This window comes from Callorhinchus milii, unplaced genomic scaffold, assembly GCF_018977255.1.
Source record: "Callorhinchus milii isolate IMCB2004 unplaced genomic scaffold, IMCB_Cmil_1.0 Scaffold4, whole genome shotgun sequence".
NCBI lineage: Eukaryota > Metazoa > Chordata > Chondrichthyes > Chimaeriformes > Callorhinchidae > Callorhinchus > Callorhinchus milii.
The window spans coordinates 53,944,054-53,961,865 of NW_024704745.1; the positions used below are offsets into that span (position 1 = coordinate 53,944,054).

Here is a 17,812-nt window from a genome sequence, read left to right on the forward strand (position 1 = left end):
TTTTAGGCTTGCAAAGTGATTAAATGCCAGATTTGCCTCCTTCTGATACTATAATAATAATAACAATCCTTGCATTTTGATATAGTGCCTTATCACTTCTTCGGGAAGTCTCAAAACACTTCACAGGATATACTGTAAAGTGAATTGACTGTATATTTTGTGGGCGAAACACGGCAGCCAATAGCACACAGCAGTATCCCACATACAGTCGTGGATTGAGTGACCAATTTTTTTTGACAACAGTCACAAGTCAGAGTGGTGAAACTTTTACTCTGTTGGCCAAATGCAACATTTCCATTCACTTATTACGCATTCCAAGACACTACCAGTGTGAAGGGCAGTATATAAAGTTATATACAAGTTGTTGGCCTACTATCAGTGGCCGGGCTTTCAGCCTCTCTGCCCCCATCCTTTGAAACTCCATCCCACATTCCCTTCGCCTTGCTCCCTCTAATGCCTCCTTCAAGGCACTACTCAAAACCCTCCTTTTCGACCATGTCTTCAGCCGCTCTCCTACTTCTCTGCCTTCCCTCATCCCAAACCTGCCCCTCCTGATCCCCCACCGTTCAGCACCTTGGGACGTCCTCCTGGTGTGAAAAACGCTTTACAAATGTAATTTTGTTGTTGTCCTTTTTCATTCAGACTTGGCCTTAGCAAGACTGATAAGTTGAGTTTTTTCCTAATACTTTACACTAATTTCCATATTTGTTTTACTAAAAGGAACAACTGGAAGAGAGTGGAGTTCTTCATTGGATGCCTATCATTCAAGAGATTTGGAGGGAGGCATTATAACCCATCCCAATCTATCTTCACCTGATATTCACACAAATCTGGATAATAATCAGGAGCAAGAATGTGATAACCTTTCCTTCTGTAACCCAGGCCCACTGAGGCCAATTATAGTACAGTGCCCAATTGACATTCTAGCTGAAATCAGCTAACTCAGCACAGATGTGTAGCCTAACCTACTGTCGACTAAAGAAATATGTATCGTAGTTACATGTTGTTAATTATTTCACACTAAGCTTATTTTCCCATGTACATTGCTGTGTTTGTTTTGATCCATGTTTAACATTTTTTCCCCTTTTTTTGTAGTTAACACTGTTATTAAAAAAGCAAACAAAAATACAAATTATTAGTCCAGAAATTCCTGGAGCTACCTGTACTGTAACAGTTGATTCTGAAAATTTAAACACATCTCTGCTTAGTCAACTGAACCCACCTTAGGAAGGATATATTAGCACTGAAACAAATCCAGTGATGATACATCAGGATGATACCTGGGATAAAGGGATTTAGGCTGGGTACATTTTGCTTATATTCCCTAAAGATGAGTTTAAAAGATGATCTCATTGAAGTCTTTAAAATAATAAAGGGAACTGTCAAGGATAGGGAATGACTCCTCTCTCTACTTTAGTGGACATAATTTTAAAATTCGAGCCAAAGCATTTTAAAGTGAATCAAAGAACCATTTCTTCAAACGAAAGCTGTGAGCGTGTGGAAGTCATTGTTCCAGAACACCACCAAATAATGTGGTTAACAAGCTCTTTTTTAACACATTATTTGATAGTGTTCTGGAAATTAAGGCTAATTAAGTGATGTGGAGAAAAAGAGGGGAATTGGGATTCGATAGAGCTCAATGGCTCAATGGGCCAAATTGGACATCCCTGTTCTTATGTTCAACTGTATCCATCTACAAAACACACAGTCACTACTCTTTACAATAGATACTGCGAATCGCTTTGACATATCCTCCTGAAAATATCAAATGTAAAGATATTATTATTGTGTCATAACTAATGGAATGCCATATGAGATTAATGAGGATTTTACATGATTTTTCTGGTATCAACTAAAGGCCAAAATTCCTTTATATTTTGTTTATCTTATTTTTAAAAGCTAACCATCAAAATAGAAGCAGATATAAGGTATCTTAGATTCGCTCAAACATCAGTTGTGTTCCACAAAGCAAGTGATGGTGCATTTGATATTAGAGTGCTTTAAATTGAAAGAGGAGATGATATGAATGCATACCATCTTACTAAAAATGTCAAGTCTATTGCAATCACATAACATAACATGTAGGATCAGGAGTAGGCCATTCAGCCCTTCAAGCCTGCCCTGCCATTCAATCATGGCTGATCTTCTAATCTAACTCCAGCTAATAACCTGACCCTGCCTTATCCCCATATCCTTTAATACCTTTTGCAATAAGAAATCTATCTATCTCAGTCTTGAATATGTTCAAGGACTGAGCGTCAACAGCCCTTTGGGGTAGCGAGTTCCATACATACATTGACCTATGTTTCCAATATAGGAACTAAACAGGTGGCAAAAGAGGATTAATTTCCAGGTGAAAAGATAGGTAAATGGTACCAAATGGATCCGTTTTTCAAAGAGCCATCACAGACACAATGGGCCTTCTTCTGTGCTGTAACATTCTATGGTTCTATAGAAATCAATGGGTATGAGAGTCAATTAATCAGATCCCAATGGATTTATGGAACAAAGTCATCATATCAATTTGATTGTGACTGCAAACAATTATATTGGGTTGTCCTGTAACTTTTAAAAAGAGAATTGGACAAACATCTGAAAAGGAAAAATGGAATGGGGAAAAAGCCAATGGAGAATGGAACTAAAGAGACAGCTTACAGTGAGCCAGTATATTATGTTGGGCTGAAGGTTATTTTTCTGTGCTTAAAAATGCTGTGATTGTATGAAGATTAAATATGTAATGTCATATTATGAAATTGTACATATACTGAGAAAGCAGCAATATATTTATATTAGCAAATCATGTTGGAGTTAGCCTAATACAATACATGCTTTCAATAAAGAAACGTCTGAATAATGAAGTGTATCTTGTGCAGCAATTTCCAGTCTCACAACAACAACAAACTTCACGTCGGCAGGATGTCCCAAGGTGCTGGACAATCAGGGATTAGGGGGTTGAGATCAGGAGGGGTAGAGAGCAGGGAGGGGAGGGGTAGGTGGGTGAAAACATGGTCGAAGAGGAGGATTTTGAGATGTGCAAAGGGACTGTGGGTAGGAATTCCGATGGTGGGGCAGACCAGGCGGGGAATGTGGAGTAGGCCACAGCCTGATAAGCGGAGGGAGCTGACAGGTCGATGTGGCGTTAGTAGGCCACAGAGGTTGGGAGGAACAAGGCAGTGGATTGCCTTGAAGGCGAGGGCGAGGATTTTGAACTCTATCCTTTGGAGATGGGGAGCCAGTGGAGCCTGGTGAGGATGGAGTGATACTTCATTCATAAAATTTCTCTCCAGGGAAGTCTCAACTTAAATACAGCTCAGAGTACTTCGTTCACTCTCATTTAATTATTTCACACAAGGATTGCTTGTATGTGAAGACTAGAAAGGTAATTTTTTTTTACCTGGCTGATCCATATTCTGGGGGTGACTGATATCGCAGGATGGTTGCTTCCTGTCTAATTGTCTGAGTTGCTTGGTATGGTTTGGCTACTTCTTGCAGCATTCTGGAGTGTGGATCATTGTAAAAGTGCCCATGGTCCTGAGGCTTGTTAAGTGCAGGCAACAGTTGCTTGCCTTTAAAAGGGTATTCTGGTGGTGGGCCTCGTGGGTCTAATCCCTTTGGAGAGGGTGGAGCAGTGCCATGTCCTCCATTCTTATAGGTTTTGCTGGCATGATGAGAAGGAAAGCTGTTGTTTGAGACAGGAGGATGGGACTTAACACCATTCCTCTCCAGGGAAAGCTGCATTAGCCGCTCGCTGAGTGAACGAACATGACCTTGTTTAAGTTCTTTAAGTGCTTCATCTTTGTGTGCCTGGCCAACGCTCGCTCGATTAACTGTGGGTCTCCCCTCTGTTCTTGCTTTCTGATTGACAACTTCTGTAACATAGAAACCAGGGGCGGCGGTTGCTTGTTGCTGACCTCTGAGGAACTGGGACTGTGCTTTGGCTTCCTCGTAAGTTGGTAGCTCTTCAATGTTCTGCTGCGGTTGAGTGACCCGTACCTGCTTCTCCATTACACTGTTGTCCACCTGATGCTCTTGCCCTTGAGGTTCCTGGCGTGCTGACTGGCGGACCATTTGCGGCTCTTCCTGCATGAGGTTCTCAGTGGAAGAGACCGTGCTCCCGGTACTATTGGATGGTTCTGTGCTTCCTGTGGCTTGCTGCTGTATTGCCAGCAGGTTCATGTTCTCATTCGGATTCCCATACCTTAACTGCTCCTGGATTAGGCGCTGCAAAACTGTTCTTGTTGCTACTTCCTCTGAACCTCTCATTTCAAATTCTGGAGTCCAGGTGAGGTTTGTGGGTAAGTGGCTGAAAGATGGCTCCACACCTAAGAGATAACAAGATCCCAAAGATTTATACATTGATAGAAAATGTCATGCTGCATTATTGCAATTTTCTTATGTGTAAAACCTATTTATATGAATTTTGCCATTGCATCGACAGAACAACAAAACAATAACATGGACTTATGCAGCATCTTCACATAGGATAATACCTTGGAACTAATCACAATGGTAGAGTTGGATATTGAGCAAGGGAGACTGGCGATGGGAGGGGTGACCATAGTCATTGGTTGAAGAGGTAAATTTTCAGGTGGGATTTCAAGGAAAACAAAGCGCTGATGAGGCCAAGAGGAACAGCAAATAATTTTGCAAAGTCAGTACAACTTAATAAGGAATCTGGTCAGCATTTCAGTACTAACCAGTGAACTGCTTTATATAATTAGGCCCATTATATCACATTTAGTATACTGTGGGTCCAATAAAACATGTAGTGTGGGTACATCATGGACCCACATGTTGGAAGTGCGGTACACTTCTGGTGTTGACTAGCTGGCTTTCTGTGTATAGTGTGCAGAAACCCTCCCTGTGTCAGCGGCATCTTGGTAAAAACTGGAAATGTCAGGGTATGGTTGCCACTGAGACTTCCTAGGGAGACGGTGGAAGCAGAAAATGTCAGTTGATTCAAAACAAATTAGATAGATTTCTGCTGAAAATTAATATCTCAGGATACAGTATATAGTTTGGGACATGATATGTCAAGCGGCTTCCAGGATGGTGGAAGGTGAACTAGATGGACCTTGGTCTTCTTTCGCCTAGCAAATTCTTATGTTCTTATTATAGGCCAGAGGGAGGAAACAAATGTGGAGAAAAACACCAGCATAAACTAGGCAGTGCCGAATGGCTTGTTTCTGTGCAGTATGTAATTCAGAGCAGATGTTTTGGTTCACTTTCTCACTGCTGAAAAATTCAAGGTAAAGAAAGTACCTTCCTCAGTTGCATTGATTTCCTCGTTGCTTATCGGGAAATGTTCGTGCCTTTTGAGATACAATTCATGCTCTCCGTAGGGTCTTTGTTCATACAGATAACCACTTTCTTCTAATGGCCAATTTGGACTGCATGGAGCATATTCACTGAGCAGATCTGAGGATGAAGAGCACAATATTCTCAATTAGTTTTAATTCATAGAAACAATACATCATGTTTACAGTCAATTCACTTTACATTATATTCTGTGAAGAGCTTTGAGACGTCTGGAAGACATGATAAGGCGCTGTATCAAATGCATGGATTATTATCATCTAGAGTTGTTTTCAATGCCTGCAATCTTAGTTTCACTCCAGTGTGAACATGCTGAATGGAATAATTGAATGCCTTAAATTTACTTAGATTTAAGGCATTTCATTCATTAAAACCCCCTCCAAAATTAGGGTCCATGTGCCTTAGAAGTGACGGTGCCTTAAAATTGCTGTAAAATTCCTACCCCCCACCCCAAACCTAAAATCTATCATTGCTTTAGATTAAGGAAATATGCTACTCAGGTGCTTTAAATCTTCAGAACATGGTTCAGTTCTTAGTTACTTTTTTAATACTTTCCACTTTGTGGTGAGTGATCACTGCCTGTGTTTTCATTGGTACAAGGCAGTTGAAGAGGCTACAAACCCCGTGCACTTGTGTGGTTCTGAACATTGACCACAATCTACCGGCAGTGGAAGTCAAAATGTGCTCGGCTAACCTTGTCTGGTTAATGATATGCGGTACAGGGTCTACAGTCTGGATTGTGGGTTCTGTATACATTCCTCAGAAGCTGCACAGTGCTGAGCACTAGGGTACCCTAAGGCCCTTAAGTATTTTGCTAGATTTCCTTACGCAACGGTTTTCTGGTTGTCCATGAAACAGCAGCTGAATGATGTAATGGTCCAGACTCTTTATTTTATTAATCTCTGTTTGGCTGCTCTTCTAGTGTATGTATGGACCCATACTAGATACTATATAACATATATTGGTTGTCTATTCTATTGGAAAACAGCATTAAGTGAAACAATATATTTGCAAATTCCAGATATAACTTAAGCCCCACAACAGAACTTTGAATTCAAATACTCCAACACAGTGGAGGGAGGGCATTGCACTGCTTTGGCAAGGTTGCTCATATTCACACAGTCACTGCAATTCACTGAGTCACTGAAGTCCTTTGAGATGTTTTGGTGATGGGATAACATGCTATATCAAACTGGCTAATTTTGACAGAACTCTACCTGATATCTAGGTCCCATGCATTAAACATCATTCAGTATATCTGAGATAATAGATCCTGGACATGCCAAAAAGACTTCCTTTTATAAATATTATTGAATGTATTATTGCATTGCAGAGATGATTCAAGTATGATGGGAGCAATGGGAGTAGGGGGTGTGTGTATGAACTATGTGTGTGGATGCCGGGTGAGGACAGAGCTGAGCTCAGCTGTGATATACTCTCCCTCCAACCTCCCACTGTGGTCAAATAACCTGTCATCACTCGCTGTCAAAGCTCACAGTTGAATAATGGCAATGTAGTGAGAGCGGCACCTTTGGGACGATGTCTTAGTAGAAAAAGAAAAAACTGTATCAAATGCTTTCCATGAGAACAATAAGCGAAGAGGTTAAAAAAAAAAACTTTCTTTTATAAATGGCAGAGTGCTTTTAAAATATGGACCATATTTGGATTGTGCAGAGCCAAAACAAATAGAAAATGCTGGTACTAACAATAGCACATTAAATCAAAAGGAATTAAAAGGCCTAACAGCTTTGACAACGATTTGCTTTCCACACATAAATAAACAAGGACTTTAGCCAGCTGGAGAAGTTCAAAAGATGTCCAAGTTAAAAGAATAAACTGAGATACACAATTCCTGCTTGTTTTGCAGGCACAGTCTCTGATAATAATAATTCTTGCAGTTAACGGAGTTTCTTTCACGTCGGGAGAATGTCTCAAAACATTTCACAGGATTTACTATAAGGTGTAGTACTGTGTATTTGTAAGCAAATGTGGCAACCAATTTGCAAATAACTATTTTCCTCTGTGGAGCGGGGGGGATAAGCAGGGTCTCCTCAGAACTTAACTGGCTCCAAAGTGACATAGAGTCATAGAGTTATGCAGCGCAGAGGAAGGCCATTCAGCCCATTGTGTCTATGCCGGCTCTTTAAAAGAGCTGTCCAAATTAGTTCCACTGCCCCGCTCTCTCCCCATAAATATCTATCTACTTCTCTCTTGAAAGTTGTTATTGAATCGGCTGCCACCACCCTTTCAGGCAATGGATTCCAGATCCGAACAACATGTTTGATAATAATGAAAATAATAACTATGTTTGGCAGCAGAAAGTCAGAATTGAGCCAATCCTCTGTGGAGGTCTCGGTAATCCTGGTTCCTGAGCCAGGCAGTATTCCAAGGCACTGCTGATGACAGTACACTCAGCCTGGCTCAACGGCAGGACATGGAAGGGCAGGGATTCTTTGCACTCAGCTCCTGTTAACCCTGCAAACCAAAGTCATACTGGATAGAATGGTCCAAGTTGGAAAAGCTATGGGAAAACATGCCAGACAGAACACATAGCCTTCTAATAGCCGTCAAGTGAATGATCAATTATTTTTTAATATGTAATAATAATAATAATCCTTGCATTTGATATAGCGCTTTTCACGTCAGGAGGACGTCCCAAAGCGCTTCACAGAACACACTGTAAAGTGAATTGACTGTATATTTGTGGAGTCCTGTAGCTCAGTGGTTAGAGCACTCGATTTGCAAGTGAGAGACCTGAGTTCAGTTCCAGGCAGAGGGCGAAACCTTGGGCAAGTTTCCATACTCCACACGCCTAATAATAATCCCTCCAAAACCAAAAACAATAATAAATTGGTCATTTTCAATCTACGACTGCTTGTGGGACATTGCTGTGCGCAATTGGCTGCCGCGTTCTCCCACAAATATACAGTCAATTCACTTTACAGTGTGTTCTGTGAAGCGCTTTGGGACGTCCTCCCGAAGTGAAAAGCGCTATATCAAATGCAAGGATTATTATTATTTATTATTATTATTTGTGGGAGAACGCGGCAGCCAATTGTGCACAGCAATGTCCCACAAACAGTCGTAGATTGAAAATGACCAATTTATTATTGTTTTTGGTTTTTGGAGGGATTATTATTAGACGTGTGGAGTAAGGAAACTTGCCCAGGGTTTCGCCCTCTGCCTGGAATTGAACTCAGGTGTCTCACTTGCAAAGCGAGTGCTCTAACCACTGAGCTACAGGACTCCACAACAATGTAGGATTGTTGGCCAGAATACCAGGAGAAATTCCCTTCTCTCTTCAAATAATGCCAGAGGATTTGTTAATGTCCACCTGAACAAGCAGATAGGATCTCGGTTTAACATCTTATCTGAAGGATGTGGCATCTCCAATAATGCAGCATTTTGCATTGGAGTGCTAGCCTAGACTGTTATTAAAGTAGAGCTTGAACCCACAACCTTCTGAATAGAAGCAAAAGTGCTACCAACTAAGCCAGGCTAATAAACAATTTTGGAAGACAAGAGTAGATAAAGTGTTAATAATTTGACTTGCTCTCACAATTTCCTCACCTTGTCAATTTCTGCACTCAGCCTCACAGAGAAGCCCTGAGAGGAATGAGACACTGTTCTAATTGAAAACAGAGGAACTGCTTGTTTATTTCCAATGAATTTTTTCATGCTCAATGCAGTGACTGATGTCAGTGTTGGAGAATGGAATACATTTCCACTCTAGACACCCAGTGTCACCATCAGACACTCCCAGGTCAAATATAGAAATGGTTAGACACAAACATTTAAAGTCTCCCTCCACTGACCCTAAAAACATCCTCAACCCTAATTTTAGCAGAGGGCCCTCAATGGCACCCCTTTTTGATACTGCCCATTTTTGTGTGAAATAATGAAGTTCAACTTATATTGCAAAAACGTCAGTGCAACTTAATGACAACAAAGTTGTTGACAAATAATAAAGAAAAATATTTGCATTTCATGTAAGATCTCATCACGTCTTTGAGATGTCTCAAAGAGCTTCATAGAATTTACCATGAAGTGGATTCACTGTGTATTTTGGGGCGAAACACAACAGCCAGTTAGCGCAGAGCAGTGACTCACAAACAGCCATGGAGTGAGTGACCAATTTTATTTGGGGGATTGTTTGCCAGGACATAAAGAGAAACTCCCTTCCCTCGAATAGTGCCATGAGATCTTTAACATCCACCTGAACAGCCAGAGGGACAAAGTTAACAACAAAGTTTGAGATATTTCAATGTGATGAGGCTCTATAAAAATCCAAGTTCTATTCTCTTAGTTCTTTTTTATAGTATACTCAGTAAACATGCTTACCGGGTGTACTATAAGATTTGGTTAATGGGAATATTTCCTCTGGTTCATTCTCAAGATTTATTCCCAAATCAGTGTACTAAAGTGAACAAAATTACAGGAAAAGTTTAGTCCTGGATTGGAGCTATTTGAGACATCTTGAAGACATGATAAGGTGCTATATCAAATGCACGGATTATTAATACTATTATATAGCACAATTCTTTAGTCACTTTGTAACTGAGCCATGATTGGCTTAGCAAATGCAAGTGCTTTAACTAACATTACCTTAATATTAAACTTATCTTTACATACAATTAACTATGTAGTAACTCTGTGATTAGAAAGATAGTTTGAGTTGATTTTGCATAAGATTATTCTATTGGCGTGGAATGAACATTGGTTTAAGGAGATCAACAGGTCAGCTTTTAACCTTCCAGTTACAGCCTGCTGCAGAGACAGATTAAATAATGTTAATATATTTGATATAGCACTTAAATGTTTCAAAGCACTTTACAGGTAATTGCACTGAGTATTTGAAGATAGAAGTCAGCAATGGCCCAGAAACAACCATGAGGCAAATGATCAATTTAACGAGAGGGTTGTTGTCCAGGACACTGGAAGGATAGTGTCATGGGATCCTTAATGTCCGCCAAACAAGCAGTTGGAACCTCAGTTTAACATCTCATAGAAAGGAAGCCATCTCTGACAACCCAGCACTAACCCAAAATTGTAATGGTATGTCATTCTGGTGTATGATCTCAAGCCCCAAAATTTGACAATCTTTTGACCCTGAGCAAGAGAGTTATCAACTGAGCTAGGCTGACACTTTAATGACATTCTGCTCCCACTAATGACATGGCATTGAACAGATGAAGCTATAAAAACATTTCACAGTAGAACTGTACACAGTATTAATTTACTTCCTATTTAAAACTAAAATGCAGAGCTAATTTGGATTCTTTTCATTACTTACTAAATATGTGTCGAGCTGTAGGATATGATCTGAATTTCACTCATGACTTTGCTACTCAAATAATCGAGCCAAGTTTGACTGTCTGGCGCCTTGGGATGTCCTCCAGACATGAAAGGCTCTATATAAATGCAATTGGTTGTTGATGATTGTCTAGTCACTGGGTAAGTGCATGGCCCGGTCAAACACTAAGTTACAAAGACCAGAAAGTCCCACGGTAGGATCCGTGTTGATCTCAATTCGGCAACACATGAGGTCTATAATTGTTCTTATTGCCTCTGGGTTAGGGAGGAGAAAATCAGCCTGGGGCCTTACATTCGAACTGTGTAAAATCAACTTCCAATTTATGATTTTTCTGCCCATACGGTGCATCATTTTACAGTATAAGAGTGAGTGCTTCTCCAAGTGAAAAGCTGACTTTGTTAAGATAACAATGAGCCTAAAGCAGAATATTTTCTTAATGGGGAGAGACTAAGAACTGTGGAGGAGCAAAGGGATTTGGGTTTTGTGTTCCTCCACAAAGAGATTTGGGTCTCTTTGCTCCTTATCCACAAATTACTAAGAACTAGTTCCCAGCTACAAAATGTAATCAAAAAGGCGAATGGAATATTGGCCTTAATCACAAGGGCCTAGAATACAAAGGGGAAGAAATGATGCTTCAGTTGTATAGAGCATTAGTTAGACCCCATCTGGAATACTTCGTTCAGTTTTGGGCACCACACCACAGGAAAGATATATTTGCCCAGGGGTGCGGCGCAAGTTCACTAGAATGTTACCAGGCCTAAAAGGGTTAAGTTACGAGGAAAGACTGTGAAACGTGGAATGTATTCCCTTGAGTTTAGAAGACATTCCATGTGATTTTATTGAGATATTTATGATGATAAAGCGATTCGATAGCATAGATACAGAGAAGCTATTTCCTTAGGTGGCAGAATCCAAAACAAGGGGACATAGTGTTACAATTAGAATCAGGCCACTTAAGAATGAAAGCAGGAAGCATTTTTTCACTCAAAGGGTGATAGAAATCTGAAATTCTCTCCCCAAAAGGACGTCGATGCTGGATCCATCGACACCTTTAAGAGTGAGGTTGATAGATTTTTGGTAGGTCAGAGTATTAAGGGATATGGGGAGAAAGCGCGAAATTTGAATTGAAAGAATTAGTTGAGGTACAGATCAGCCATGATCTAATTAAATGGTGGAACAGGCTCAAAGGGCTGATTGGCCTACTACTGTTCCTATGTTCCTATAAAGAATGGTGATTTGGGCGTGGTATCAGAGTATTCATACCCCACCAAAAGGGATAAAGGAGTCAGTCACTTTCACAGGAACCAGAGGGCAAAAAACTGACAGGAAAAAAGACTATCTTAGCACTCTTATTTTGCTGAAATAAAAGCACACAATCCTCATTTAATACATTTATTCCCCCCATCAGGTAGGTGTCTGAGACATGGTCACCATGACTAAGAGTATGCAAACCAGACTGAGTTCCATGTACGTGTGGGAATTTCTGTTTGACTGCAGTAGAGAGCACATTCCCTCGCCAAAGAGACATACCCTGCTCACCTAATCTCTGAAATTATTATGTGCAGGCAGGAAAGATCAAAGGCTTGGGGACTCCAGACGGATACTGGGGTAATGCTGGAGTTTTACAAGCTAAAACAGCATAGTATGCTATTGCAAGTACTGACTGGCAAGCTTCCTGCTGTTAGTTCACTTAGGAATATCATAGGCTAAGGCTTTTGGTTGGTTCCAGCATTAACTGGAGCTGAGTGGAAAAAATTGTCTCAGTTATATTAATACATGAATTATAAAAGAACTATGCACTGTTCATTCAGTGCTTTAGTATTACAGTACAATGAAATCCTGGTAAAATTATTATGCAGTTGCAATCTAATATAGTCTTGTCTCACAAGGTAGCTTTCTCTGCCACCATAGGAAGATAACAATGAGAGTTTTAATTTAATTTCCATTCTAAAATGATTTATAATATTACATGGCATGATCTTAGCAGGTTTTGACTGTACAGCTGTTTCTGTAGTAACTTTTCTGTTAGAATCCTGGAGATCTATAACATGGTTGAGGGAGAACAAGTGTACATTGTTCACTGATCTTGCATCAGCATCAGCAGTGCTGGCGGTCAGACTCATGGCCTGTGACTCAGTCCTATTCAGTAGAGGATGTATGGTGGTAAACATGGGCTATAAAAGAACATTAAAAATTAAGTGGACACCCAAATTAAGTGGATAGTAAAGCAATGTTGTGTCCAAACACAGTGCACCATGAGATTTAAGAAAACAAGTTTATTTCTGTAGTTGTCTCCTATCTCTGCCAAGATGCTTCTGCCTGCTTAGGTCCCATGACATGATTTGAAAAGAGAAGGGAGTACCCCCCAGTGCTTAGACCAATAATTCCCCAGATAATAATCTTTGAAGATAAATTCTTCATTCATTTCATAGCTGTTTGTGGGACTTTGCTGTGCACAAACTGAAAACCAAATTTGGCTACAAAATAGTAACTTTGTTTGATAGCAATTACTTGGGAAATGTTTGGAGACACAGGAGCTGTATCAAATGTGAGGATTATTATGTAACTGACAGGATAACCAAGCAGGAAAAAGGTTAGGTGCTTTCTGGCAGGGATGGTTGGGGGACAATCTGAAGGCAGATCAACCTACACCAGCCCTATGCCAACCTGAGGAAGCATCTCAGGAGATAGAACTGATCATGTTTCAGAAAGTGGGCAATAGAGCAATTTATTTATCTGGAAAACAAATACGAGCACCATGAAAATGCCAAAGGAAAAGGAGCAATCCTAACAGATAAATACCTGAGAATCAAGATATATAATAATAATCCTTACATTTGATGTAGCACCTTATCACATCATCGAGACGTCTCAAAGCGCTTCACAGTATTTACTGGAAAGTGGTATAACTGTGTGTATTTACAGATAACGTAACCCTCTATATTTTGTGTGTATATCTGTGTGTATAGTGGGGGGGGGGGGGGTGGCACTTCAACAGGTATTTCTAAAGTCAAAATAACACAGTAACACTATAGGGAGAAATAACAATATAAAAATAAATAAAAAGTACATTTCATTGCATTTACTCCTTTATATTATTGTAGTAAAAGTATTACAGTAATAAAAGATTGACACATAAAAAAGTCTTCTAAACAAATAAAAAACATGTTATAGATTGAGCTCTTCATTCTTGTTAAGGGCCTTTGGTAGATGAGGGCAACTAATTTTTTTAAAAAAAGTATTTGTACAAATGCGTATTTGACTGAATTTACTGTAAAAATAATCTGGTCAGTTAGTTAGCTACACACAGACTGAAAAATATATCAGAGGCTGTTCACCATGCTATTGTGGAGAGAGTGACCAAACTAGGGGAAATATGCACGTTCAGATAGGGTGGGAATGCAGACAAGCACAATCCTGTACAAGGTCTCACTTAAACTAAATCCAATTCTGCGAAGGTCATCCACGGTTCTCCGAAATCAGAAAAAGAAACTTTCAGTCAACATGTAAATGAAAATATTACAAGATATGTATTCACAACCACTAATTAACCTCGAGGGGCTTTGCTTAAAAAGAGTATTTTGTATGAAGAAAAATAGGCTTTAATGATTAGAACAATAGTAGCAGAAAGGAAAAGTTGCACTCGAAAATATTAGATGTTAAAACTCTCTTCCCACCCCACCTTTATTCTTGCAGAAATCTTCATTCTTTCCCAAAGTTCTGCTTTGTTATGAGTGCAGGAGGCTGGAAAGGAGAGTCTGTGGCTGAAATAAATGGATGGGAGTTTCCAGATAGAAAACTAACAGTTGACATGTTGAAGGGGATTTGCCCCTGCAAGTGATGAGCTCGATAAGCCCTCTCTGCCTCAGTGGCCACATATCCACACGCACACACGCGCGCGCACACGCGTGTAGAGTCTGGAAAAGCAGTCACCCATCCCCGGGACACAGAATCATAGAATCTTACAGCACAGAAGGAGGCCATTCCGCCCATCCTGCCCCATGCCTGTTCTTTAAAAGCGCTACCAATTAGTCCCACTGCCCCGCTCTTACCCCGCAGCCTTGCAAATGTTTCCTTTTTAAATACCTATCCAATTCCCTTTTGAAAGCTACTATGGAGTCTGCTCCCACCACCCTTTCAGGGAGACATCATGTCAATCTCACTCACTCACTCACTCACTCACTCAAGAGTGGAAACATTGTGACATCTGATGTCTTCATCACTAACCAACAGAGTGACTCAACCCCATCCCTGACACAGCCTTCGACACTGCACAGATCCGCAGTGCCCTCAATCCATACAACTGCTTCCAAACTTCCTGAAAAGTTTCGAAAACTTATCCAGTTTGCAATCTCTCTCTCTCTCTCTCTCTCCTCCTCTCCCACTCTCTCTCTCTCACTCACTCTCTCACTCACTCCACTCTGTTACCTTCACTGTCTGGTCCCCAAAGTATTTTTTTTCGGTGTTTGCAGGACAAAGGGATTTGCAATTCATCCGTCTACTTTGCAGTTGCGTTCCCACAGATCCGGAGCAGAAATGGACTGGAGATAAATCCGACTCGACATAAGGGCTATAGTGCAGCGAAAATGGCTTTGAGCTGGAGAGCAGCGACCAGCACCAGCACTGCCACAGCCACAGCTCAACAATCAGCTCCATTCACATCGGAATGAGAGGAATGTCACTGCTTTACCTACTGCAACCCACACCGCATCCCCAGGTCCTAGTGCAACCCACACCACATCCCCAGGTCCTAGTGCAACCCACACCACATCCCCAGGTCCTAGTGCAACCCTCACCACATCCCCAGGTCCTAGTGCAACCCACACCACATCCCCAGGTCCTAGTGCAACCCTCACCACATCCCCAGGTCCTAGTGCAACCCACACCGCATCCCCAGGTCCTAGTGCAACCCACACCACATCCCCAGGTCCTAGTGCAACCCACACCACATCCCCAGGTCCTATGTGCAACCCACACCACATCCCCAGGTCCTAGTGCAACCCACACCACATCCCCAGATCCTAGTGCAACCCACACCACATCCCCAGGTCCTAGTGCAACCCACACCACATCCCCAGGTCCTAGTGCAACCCACACCACATCCCCAGGTCCTAGTGCAACCCTCACCACATCCCCAGGTCCTAGTGCAACCCTCACCACATCCCCAGGTCCTAGTGCAACCCACACCACATCCCCAGGTCCTAGTGCAACCCTCACCACATCCCCAGGTCCTAGTGCAATCCCAGATCCTATGTGCAACCCACACCACAACCCCAGGTCCTATGTGCAACCCACACCACATCCCCAGGTCCTACTGCAATCCCAGGTCCTATGTGCAACCCACATCACATCCCCAGGTCCTACTGCAATCCCAGGTCCTATGTGCAACCCACATCACATCCCCAGGTCCTAGTGCAACCCCGTCACTGCTTTACCTCCTGCAACCCACCGGAAAAGCGATCCACCAATCCACTAACAACCAGGTTCCTACTTACTGTTAGGTAAACAGAACATGTCGAGTAAGGACATTTGCCCAACGTTTCACCCTCCCGGGAAGCTACAGGACTCCAAAAGAGCCACTTAGAGTCATTGTGATCAGGGTTTTACATTTTGCAACTCAGCAAGATCTCTGGGTCCTAATATCACCAGGTCTGAATTTCTATCTATTGCAACAAAAAAAGTATCCATCAAAATCATTTTGCCTTTCTAGGGCAAGATTTACTAACCCCAACCCAGGAAAACACCTGAGTCCTAATGACAGCCTGTCAGCTTGTCCAGATACAAGCTAGTTAGCAAAGCTCTCACCACAATCTCGTGTCAGCCTGGCTAGCAATTTACCCACAACAATCAAATAATAATCTTTTAGAGTCCAAGTTCAGGCTAAACTGTACATACAATCTTCCTATTTCCCCCTCACTGAATCCTCACTAAATCACAGGAACAAAAACATGGATTTGGACCAAACAGAACATACAAAATATCTTCTCTCTACTTAGATTTTTATAGATATCGGAAATATAAAAATTCCTGCCAATATTTTTCCGATGCTATCCACTCCCCTTATCCTCTCCTGAAGACATTGCTCGTAATGGAGGGTATTATTCCTTCCAACTTCCAGTACGTAATCCTAGTGACCACTATTTATGTGTGAGCCACAACAGTGAGCACCTGCAGATTATTTATGCCGATTGTCATCTCCCCCTTCCTCGGCATCCAGCCCTCCCTTTTTGCAGTGTTCTGAGACACTGCATGAAGGGTGGGATATCAATGCAAGTTGTTATTGTTGTTGTGGCTAGGGCACAGCTGAGCTCGATCCTGTTCTATACATGTACACCATCCAAAAGGGATAGTCGATATCTAAACCGAGATCCTGTTGGCCTGTTTGAGTGGACATTAAAGATGACTTGGCACTATTCAAAAAGAGGAAGGGAGCTTCTCCCGGTGTCCTATCAACAATCCCCTAAACAAAACTGACATCATGGCTGTTTGTGGAACATTTCTATGCACAAATTTGTTGCTCCAATCACTTGCAGTCACTAAACTTCACAGTAAAATCTTGCAAAGTACTTCAAGACATCTTGAGCTATATCAAATGCAAGGATTATTATTATCTTCCTAAACTATTTCACTGGGCCACTAATGTTTAACAGGGTTTTGTGAAGCACACATGGACACTATCAGTGATAGCATTATTACAGTAACAGTGGGCTCCAACATCAGGATGGTCTCTTTTGTTTTAAGTTTTAAAGGAATATTGACATCAAATTGCATTTTTTTTACTCATGTAAACTTAGTCCCTGAGAAAGCCAGGTATAGGCTATTATGTAAAGGTTCCCATGAATCTTATCAATAATAATAACAATAATCCTTGTGTATGATATAGTACCTTTCATCTCGGGAGGACAGCTCAAAGCACTTCACAGGATTTACTGTAAAGTGTAACAACTGTGTATTTTGTAGATGAATGTACCAATTTGCTCACAGCAATGTCCCACAAATAGCCATGAAGCGAGTAATCAATTTTATTTATAGTTCAGTGGTTAGCGACAGACCTGGCTTTGATTCCCGACAGGTTGAAACCTTGGGCAAGTTTCCCTACTCCACACGCCTGATAATAATCCTTCAAGAAAAAAACAAATAATAAATTGATCACTTCAATTCACGACTGTTTGTGGGACACTG

General features: G+C 41.2%; 1 protein-coding gene across 2 annotated transcripts in view; it reads right to left on the reverse strand.

The window, feature by feature from the left end:
- The window catches only part of amotl1 (angiomotin like 1), a 54,253-nt gene extending 39,139 nt beyond the window's left edge, over nt 1–15,114 (reverse strand). The window contains exons 1-3 of one of the 2 annotated variants that reach the window (XM_007902043.2): nt 15,059–15,114; nt 5,263–5,418; nt 3,395–4,322 (exon numbers count right to left, since the gene is read on the reverse strand). In XM_007902043.2, the coding sequence (XP_007900234.1) occupies nt 3,395–4,263 (869 nt within the window). In that variant the 5' untranslated portion in view covers nt 4,264–4,322; nt 5,263–5,418; nt 15,059–15,114. Of the gene's footprint in view, nt 1–3,394; nt 4,323–5,262; nt 5,419–15,058 lie in introns of those variants that run through there. The other variant, XM_007902035.2, reaches the window with a different exon arrangement.
- Between the last annotated feature and the right edge of the window lie 2,698 nt (nt 15,115–17,812).